The sequence below is a fragment of the Sminthopsis crassicaudata genome, chromosome 3 (genome assembly GCF_048593235.1).
Source record: "Sminthopsis crassicaudata isolate SCR6 chromosome 3, ASM4859323v1, whole genome shotgun sequence".
Lineage (NCBI taxonomy): Eukaryota > Metazoa > Chordata > Mammalia > Dasyuromorphia > Dasyuridae > Sminthopsis > Sminthopsis crassicaudata.
In genome coordinates, this window is record NC_133619.1 from 494654382 (window position 1) to 494663914 (window position 9533).

General features: G+C 40.9%; 1 protein-coding gene across 1 annotated transcript in view; it reads left to right on the forward strand.

Annotated features, from left to right (window-relative positions):
• Window positions 1-4853, forward strand: part of SNX19 (sorting nexin 19) — a 61738-nt gene extending 56885 nt beyond the window's left edge. Inside the window, exons 9-11 of the mRNA XM_074303785.1 lie at window positions 230-414; window positions 993-1080; window positions 3533-4853. Of these exons, the coding sequence (XP_074159886.1) occupies window positions 230-414; window positions 993-1080; window positions 3533-3665 (406 nt within the window). The 3' untranslated portion in view covers window positions 3666-4853. The remainder of the gene's footprint in view (window positions 1-229; window positions 415-992; window positions 1081-3532) is intronic.
• The last annotated feature ends 4680 nt before the right edge of the window (window positions 4854-9533 follow it).

Here is a 9533-nt window from a genome sequence, read left to right on the forward strand (position 1 = left end):
GAGAGAGATCATTGTGGATTGAACTAGTTGGCAAAAGCAGCCGTGATTTACTTTTACATTCACAAAACCCTCAAAAGGAAAACAAATCAAAACAACAATTTGCAGAATTGAGGCAGTCATGTGAAACATCTGCATCCTCAAATGCATATTTTTCATGGAAATTCATGTGGCCCATCTGGGTCATCCTTCTCAACTGCTCTCTCCCTCCCTTTCTTGCCTCCCCTGGCAGGTGGCTGGAGGTACAGGTAGCTAATCTGACATGCCCCCAGCGCTGGGTCCAGTATCTCCGGCTCCTGCAGGAGTCCATCTGGCCGGGGGGCACACTGCCAGTGCTGCCGAAGCCATTGAGAACACAGGAGCAGAAGGAGGCTACTGAGGAGCAAGCTCTGCAAAGTCTGATGGGAGTCCTGCCAGGTGAGCCAGTCATTACACCACCAGCTAACCATACAGACAATCCTTCCTCATGGCTTAGTCGTGAAATCCCTTCGAGTTGCTTTATCCCCAGGCTTTGATTTTTTAAAATGGAGTAATTAGGAACCCTAGTCAAAATATCTATGTTCAAATTCCTATGTTCCTTACTACCTGGGCAAACTTGGACAACTTAGTTTGCCTCTCTGGTCTCAGTTTCCTCACTGAGGTGAGGTGGGGAAGGAAGAATTGGACTAGATGATGTTTTGGTCCCTTTTAGCTCTAAATCCATGATCTGACCCAGAAATCCAGCTCTGTTATCCTTGGACAAGTAATTAAAATTATCAGAACCTCGGTTTCCTGATGTATAAAACGATGGGGCCAGATTAGGTGAATTCTAAAATTCTTTGTACAACTAAATCCTATGACCCATTGATCTACTGATTCTCCATTCCCTTAGCCAGCTGAGGAAATCAGGGCTAGGTTTCCATCTCTTTTTCACCAAGGCTTTGCTAAGAGAATGCCCTAAGTGCAGAGCACTATTGTGAAAATTCATAAATGTTTCTCTGTTGTTTTCTTGCCAGACTTGGTGGTGGAAATCCTTGGAGCAAACAAGTGCCGCCTAAGCTGGGGTTTGGTCCTTGAATCTCTGCAGCAGCCCCTCATCAACAGGTAGACATCAAAATTATACCCTAAAGTCTACTCAGCCAGCGGCAGGAGCTGTCCAATAACTGAGAGGTCAAAGGGTCTAGGTCAGAGATTCTCCTGATTCTAGCCCCCTACAAGCAAGATTAGACAGACTGCAAGAAGCCAACTGGAGAGAATCCTAAGATTTTAGTCCTCAAGGCAGAGTGTTGCTATCCACTGTTCCACCATGATTTATCTGCCCATAGACCAGCCTTAAGCACAGACCACTGGGCAAACAAATGCTTGCTGCCTGGAGGAGTTCATCCTTTTCCTGGAGAACTAGGTGTGTCTCATCTTCTGCTTATTCTTGCAGAAAAGAGGAACTTAGGAAATATGGAAAGAGATTTCAGCAATGTAAGTGGAGGAAAAAACTCTTATTGAGGAAGAATAGTGGGGAAATATCGGCAATGAAAGGCAAAAACTTTAAATTCTTTTTATCTCTATTTACCTCTTACTATCTGGGAAAATTGGGCAAGCTTTGGGCAAGGTTCTTAACCCGAGGTCAACAGATTCGTTAGAAATGAAGAGATAGATTTCAGGGACTCATTTTCACAAAACTAATTAAAATTTAGTATTTCCTTTATTTAAATTCTTTTTGAGAAATTCTTCCATAGGTTTCATCTGACTGCCAAAGAGGTCCTTCAGACAGACAGACAGACAGACAGACAGACACACACACACACACACACACACACACACACACACACACAAGTTAAAAACTACTAATAAAGTAGAAAGAGCATTGTGTTTGGAATCAGGAAGACCTGGATTTAAATCCCACTTCAGATGTTCATTAGCAAAGTGTCTTGGACAAAAATCACTTTACTCAATTGGTTTCTTCATATAAAAAAATGAAGAGACTGGACTCAATGACTTCTAAGATCTCTTTGAGTTCTAAATCTATAATGCTATTAAGTTATTCTTCTTCTTTGGACCTCAGTTTCTTGATCTTTGAAACGAGGAAATTAAAATATGTGATTATTAAAGTTTCTTCTGGTTTTAACATTCTGTCTTTCCTTTGGTAGAGCTAATGCTGGGAATATCATATTTTTCCCTTAAATAAGTTGAGAGAATTGGACTATGAATCTACCATCCCTTGATTTCCTAAGATTCTAAACTTCTGAGAAATGGAAGATTTTCAGTGATCCCTCAAATATGTAGCATAAGCAGGAAAATGCTCCTAACCTTCTGGGTCATAGCTAAACTTTACAGCCTCACAAGATGTGTTCTCTCCAGTTCCATCAGAAATCTTTATTTGATGAATATGATGTAAGAACAAAGAGAGAGAGAAACTCAGTGGGCTTCTAATTCAACTCTACCTGATGTGGCATTTAAAAAGGTTTGGGAAACATAATTTCTGGAAGAGAGAAAAAGGTGGAAATCAGAATCTTCCCTAAATCATTGGTTTTAATAATTATTTCACTCACTGAAAAGGAGATTCTGCCCACAATGGTCATCCATTTTCAGCTTGAAGGCTTTGAATGACGAGAAACTCTGTAGTCCATGAATCAGGGGACAGTTTTAAGTACTGAAATTTCTTCTGCCTTACATTGAATTGAAACTTTGCCATTTACAACTGCCATCCACTGATTCTAGTTTTGTACCCTTAAGGGCAATCAGAATAAGTCTAATCTCTCTTCCATACACATGCCTTTTAGTTAGTTGTAATAATAACTCCAATTTTTATTTAACTTATACTTTAACATATTTTACATGTATTGGTCAACCTGGCATCTGGGGGAGGGGGGAGGGGGAAGGAGGGGAAAAACTGGAACAAAAGGTTTTGCAATTATCAATGGTGAAAAATTACCCATGTATATATCTCGTAAATGAAAAACTATAATAAAAAAATTAAGTCAAAAAAAAAGAAAGAAAAAATTAACTCCAATTTTTATAGCATTATAAGGTTTGTATAACTATTCACTTGAAGGATTCTGTTAAATAATAGTGTAATTATTATAATTCCTAATTTACAAACAAGGAAACTGAGGCTCCAAGATGTCAATTATTTGCTGATGATCACACAGCTAGTAAGTGTCCAAAACAGTATTCAAACTTGGACCTCCTAGCACATAAGTCCAACATTATGCTATGGCCCTTGCTAAGTTTCTTCTTGAGATAAATATCCTTGGTGCCTTCATCCAATCAGTTTCCATACAGTATGGTTTTAAATCCCCTCACAATCCTCTGGACACATCCTTGTTTGTCAGTACTCCTCCAAAAATGTGACGCCCAGAACCAAACACAAACCTGTATTTGTATATTGAGCAGAGCAATACAGTACAGGATCGTCAAACCCTTCTGAATGCCGTTTCTTTATTAATGCAACATAAGATCACAAGTTGGGTTGTTATTGTTGTTGTGTGGCTATCACATTGCACTGTTGACTCACTTCTCTTGTATCTCCTAAACCCTCTTGTTTTTCTGTTCGTTTCAGGCACTTGATTTATTGCCTCTGGGACATCATCCTGGAGTTCCTGGATCTCAGTGCCTCTGCTGAAGAGTTTACCACGACCACCCCTGCTCCAGACACACCAAATAATCCCAGAAAGATGGGGGTCTCCCCCTGACTGCTGAGCGCTCCTCACAAATGTTCTGGATAGGACTGGAGGAAGGAGAATAAGCTTCTAAGTGCTCCCCATCTCCCTGGGAACCAGGATGAGAAGTTTATGGTCTCAGCACTTATAGGGTGAGAGCAACAGTGACTGAGAAAGTCTTGTGGCACAGTTAGTACCCTCAGCAGCCAGCTGTATTATTGGCAAAGGATCACTCAAATTTGCAGTTAGGGATGAATGTGTCACCTGCGTGTCCATCCACTTCTATGGTTCCTCAGTCTCACAACCAGGTGGGTTGCAAATAGTGAGTGGAGCCTGGTTTCTTTAGAAAAATCCTGGAAACTGAAGAGGGGTGCAGTCATACATCCTATCCCATCCCTTTTTCTGCCAGTCTCTACCATGCAAGGTTGACATCTGATTATCACTTGTCCCTTTGCAACTCCATTGCCATAGGGGTTCTGGACAAAGGAGAGGAAAACTATTGCCAGGCCCTCATGGGGAAGAGACTAGTTTATCTGTGTGTGGAACTTTCCTTCCTCCTAAAAAGGAATGAAATGCAGGACAATGCCATCAAGCAGCAGGGAAAGTATATTCAGTTGTCCCATTTCAGTTGTCATCTTGAGAGAGAAGAGAGGGAAGGTCTTTTGATTCCCTGCTGTTGGTTTCTTGGCCATGTCCTCATGCACAAGGGAGGAAGCTAGATCACCTACTTGGATAGCATCATTCTTCCTGTGCTGAACTTCTGGTGAATCACCTGAGGCCTCCTCCCACATCCTTCCTGATACGATTTACCCTTTGGCTTTTTATCTTTTGGTCATGTCTGCCTCCTCAAAATTTGGGAGGATGCTCAAGTTCCAGCTCCCTAAACCAGAAGCATGAGAGGAAGGAACTTCTTGGGTCAGCACTTAGAGAAGAGAAAGAAAAATCTTGAACAAAGCCAAGGAAATATAGATCCTCCTTATCCTGAGACTTTTAAGGAACTGGAATCAAATTCCCATGGGGTTCTATCTTCACCCCATTCTAAAGGCTATTTTTCGGGGCACAAGGCATTAGGAATCTATTTAAATACACTACCAAAGCTTTTCCACTTCTTGTTCACAGACAAAGAAATAAAACTGACATACGAGGTCAGATCTTTTTCCTGTGATTAAAAAGCCCTGTAGTTTGTCAAAAAGAAGAGATGAGTCAAAAAGAGAAAAAAAATGTAGAAGAGAAATGAGGCAAAGGGAAAAGTCACAAAGAGAAGGATCATAGATCTAGAATTTAGAAGGGGATTCGTAGGTCTTCTGTTCAAACCCTTTGATTTTATAGATGAGAAAAATGGAAGTGACCTATTCGAGATCACCCATATAGAAAGAGGCAGTGGTAGGATAAGAACTAAACAAAAAAATGGAAGGAAGAGTGAATGAATGATAAAGCCAAAGCAGTGGGCAAACACTCTGCCCTCTCAGCTTCCCTTGTGCCCACTGGCATCTCTGCATACATAAATCAGTGGAAAACAACTTTCTTTTTTATAATCTGTAAGATAATCAAACTTGGCTAAGTCTTGGAAGCTTAGACTGAGAAGCACATGAAAGGACATGAACGCATATCAAAGTTATTAGGTAGAGGATGCATTGCACAGGGAAGTGGGAGGCTATGGAATCTCTTCTGGGGAACGTTTCAAACCACCCATTGGATTTTTGAGCTGTCTGGGATGGTTTTAAGATGAAATTCTGCCTGAAGTCAAGGAGGCCAGATGAAATAACTTCAGTAGCCTTCACATAATGGGCATTTCATAAGGAATGTAAGTGTATTAAGGTCCTTTCCACGAGTAAGTGTATTATGACTACCGGACTTTCTTGGAGTCCTCTTCCCCCTTCCCAAAGTATCTCATTGAGAGGCGGTTATGGCTGATTCCTTGCTAAATGTCTGTAGAGTTATGGATGAGCCAGGGCATTCATCCTGACTCCCCGAAGCTTCTCCTCCTACAGCTCTTGCACCCGGAGGCTAACATTGTTACTTTGGAAAGTTGGAGATGTCCCCATCTTCTGCTTTTCCCTTTGACACATGCTCTTGGCCACCTGTCCTACCATGCTTCTCTGGGCAGCCAGCCACAGGTTGGGTGCTTGTCAAATGACTAGTTCCAGCTTACACGTGGCATAAAATCAATAAATAACTGGACAGACCATAAATTGCCTGTGGTTGTAAATTCCTAAGAATCTTAAGTCACTTCCAGGGCTGGGAAGAGCTTCCTTGGGTTCCACCTTATATAAGAAAGGCCTGCCTCTTCCCCACCTGCCTCCAGAGAGACAAACTGTCCCTCAGCCCACTCTCTGCCCAGGAGGCAAATGAATGATAGTGACAAAGGAAAAAGTCCATGAGGTTTCTCAAACAAGCCAGCCAGGTTTCAGGGAGCAAGTTCAGGCAGCATGGGAAGTCTTGTACCTGGGAGAGATGCCACAAGTATGTGGAGCGGGCCAGTCCAACTTGGAGTCTGTCTTGCCTTGTACTTTTTTATTATTCACTGCTGGGAACTATGTTGCAGAAGAGCAGGAATTGGAGAAATTACCCCAATCCTAGACCATAGGATTTAGAACTATGAATGTAGTCATCTAGTTCAAATCTCTGATTTTACAGAGAAAGGAACTAAGACCCAGATGCATCAAGTGTCCAAAAGTCTCATTTCCCATTCATTAATTCTTTCACAAAGGAGTACCTAAGATGCTCAAAGAAGCCCTCCCTGAGCCTGAAACATGCAAAGCATTGTGGGAAGTACAAAAATGAAGAAATTGCAAAGGGTGATCACCACCATATCATCCTATCCCTACTCCCCTCATTGCTCCTCCCTACAGAGAAATAGATACAGATGAGGAGGAGGGAAGGGTATGGCAGAAAGAATATTGAACTCAGAATCATGGGCCTGAGTTCAAATCCTAGTTCAACTATTTACAACTACATTTGACAAGTCATTCACCTGACTGTGCCTCAGTTACCTCAATTATAAAAAGAAGGCATTTGTCTACATAACTCATAAAATTTCCTTCTAATCCAAATCCATAAAATCCAAAAACTTTGTTTTTGTTTAGTCACTTTCAGTCATGTCCAACTCTTTATGATCCCTAGGGTTTTCTTGGCAAAGGTACCGCAACAGCTTGCCATTTCTTTCTCCAATTCATTTTATGAATTGAGGTTAAGTGACTTGCCCAGAATCACACAGCTAATTCGGGTCTTAAGCCAGACTTGAACTCAGGAAGATGTCTGCCTGATTCCAAGCTCAGTGCACTCTGAGCTATCCACTGTCCCTCCTAGCTGTCCCATCCCATAGCAGGATTTCATTGTTTTCCTCATGGTCCTTAGTCATGTCTCCATGGCCTCAGCTCTATTCCTAACCTCTGCCTCACTAATTCCTCCTCCAACCATCCATTATTTTGTCAGTAAGAAGCAAGAGATATATTATTACCTTAGGGAAATAAACTTCACCTAATCTATCACCTGAGCATTCTGAAATGCAGCAGCCCCCTCAGAAACTGTTGTTTCCCTAGGGCTGCTATGTAAAAAAGGGTGATGTCTTTTCACCATGCAAGCAAAGGCAAGAATAGGAGCTAACCCTGTTGGATGCAGAAAGAAGCAGGAACCAGTGGAAGAAGGGGAATGGGGATTGACCAAATGTGTAGCTCCAGATCTGACTAAGTGAACATAGCCATGTCTTACTCCTAGTGTTTTCTCTATACCTGAAGTGCCAAAGGTCATGGTATCAACCTTGCCCCCCTCAGCCCCACAAAAAGCAGAAAGTAGTCATCAGAAGCTGGGTCCCAGTACAACTGGAGACCTTTGCTTTGGGCTGGTAAAGAGCAGAGTGGGAAAATTTCAGACACCACTACTCATACTAATGACAGGGATCCCACTGGGCCTGGAGGTGATTTATCCACTCTCCTATAGCCCAAGCTGTCTCCTTAACGCCTGAGTTCTGCACTGGCCAGGAAGGAAGTGCCCCCCTGCCCAGGAGAATGCCCCCAGTAACAGGCAGAAAAGGTCAAAGTTATTTACTGCTATTACCGAGCAGATCCTGCCATCTGAGAGGGCACCTTCGCTTTGAAATTCACTCCTTTTTCAGGTCTCAGTTTATGATTCCAACCCAACCACCTCTAATCTGGCACTTACTTGGATGGGATGATGATAATCATAATTTAGGTTACAGAAAAGGGAAAGAGGCAACACTATGTCCATACCAGCACATCCAAACGTCTCTCACATGAGATTCTGTGTAATAAATTATCTGGATGCTTCATTTGTTTTGTTGTTGTTGTTTTGGGGGTGACTTAAAATCAAGTAATTCTCCCAACATATTTGGTGAAGGCTCTGACTTTTTATATATAGGATTATCAGTGGCTAGTTTTGAATCCCCAGATAGTTGCTGTAGTTGTTGTTTTCAAGACAATTGGGATTAAGTGATTTTCCCAATATCACACAGCTAGTAAGTGTCTGAGGTCAGCTTTGAGCTCAGGTTCTCCTAACTCCAGGACCTGTGCTACCTGGCTGCTCCCCTCTCTACCCCCCGCTAGGTCTATAGCTCTCCATCAGTCAGTTCTTGCCTATGGAATACAAAATGTTGCAATAGCCAAATGATATAACATGATTACGAAGGCAAATCTATAATTGAATTTTTAAAAATACATTTTTTCTGTCTCTCCTTAACAGCATCAGTCTTAGTATTAGTTTAAACTTTAATAAGTTCAGAAATTTAATTGCTACAAATTTAGTATTCATCCCTCTGCTTTTTGAACTTTGCTGCTCAGCAATTGAAGGGACTTAAATCAATCAAAGAATGAGAATTTGATAAAGCCATGACCATTTTCATGTGACTCCATAAGAAAAGTCTAATGGAGATAAATCAAGTGATTGATCTGGCCAGTGAAGAACAGAATGCCATCTGATCTACAAGACTGAAAATGTCATCTGAAATTATCACACCCTCAGCATATCTTCTTAAAATATTATTGTTGGAAAGTTGCTAAGCAAAATAAGTATAAAACAAATTTAAATAAGTAAAATTTCAAATTACTTTTGCTAAGTTTATAGCACTTACACTTCTGAAATTATTAAAGCTTAAAATTTCACTAAAAATTTTTGGGATATTATATGTGCATGTGTATATGTATTTATAGTATCTGTGTTGTACATAGATATGTTTATGTGTGCTCCTCCATTTTGCAATAAGATTTCTGGGACAACATGTATATATGTTTGTGTATTTATGTGTGTTGTACATACAAATATATTTATGTATTCATTATGCACTAAGGTTTCTGGGACAATTGTGTAGATAAGTGTGTATGTATGTATCTGCATTGTGCATGCAGATATTTCTGTGTTTTCTCCTCCATTCTGATACAGAACTAAGAACTGCCTAAAATTAAGTGCAGAAGGAAGGACCAGGCAAGGTGAACTAAAAAGCCTGTTCTTGTAATTCTGTGATATGAAGATCAACGTCCTGTACATGAGGTCAAGTCTGCTTCTCTTGGATTGAGTTAGATTTGGCAATCTGGAGTCAATCACTCCCATTCCTTCCTGATAAACTGCCAGTCATATCACCCATTTTGCTTTGTCTGCTCTTGGAGTATCGTCTCATCCCTGTAGCCACAAAGATTATTAGTGATTTAGCAAGATGGACCCATTCTGTATCTCGCCATTAGTGGAAAGAGACCCTTTTAAGAAAATAAATATTCTTTTGGAATTTATATCCTTTACAAATCCTGCCCATCTGGAGTCCCAATTAAAGCTGAAAATGTGCCAGTTCCTATCCAGCTTCATGTGGTTTTTGATGAAAGTTTGTCTTTTATTGTCTATAATTCCAAATGACTCAATAATAGTCAAGGCTGCTTTTACTTGGGCTTCACCTCC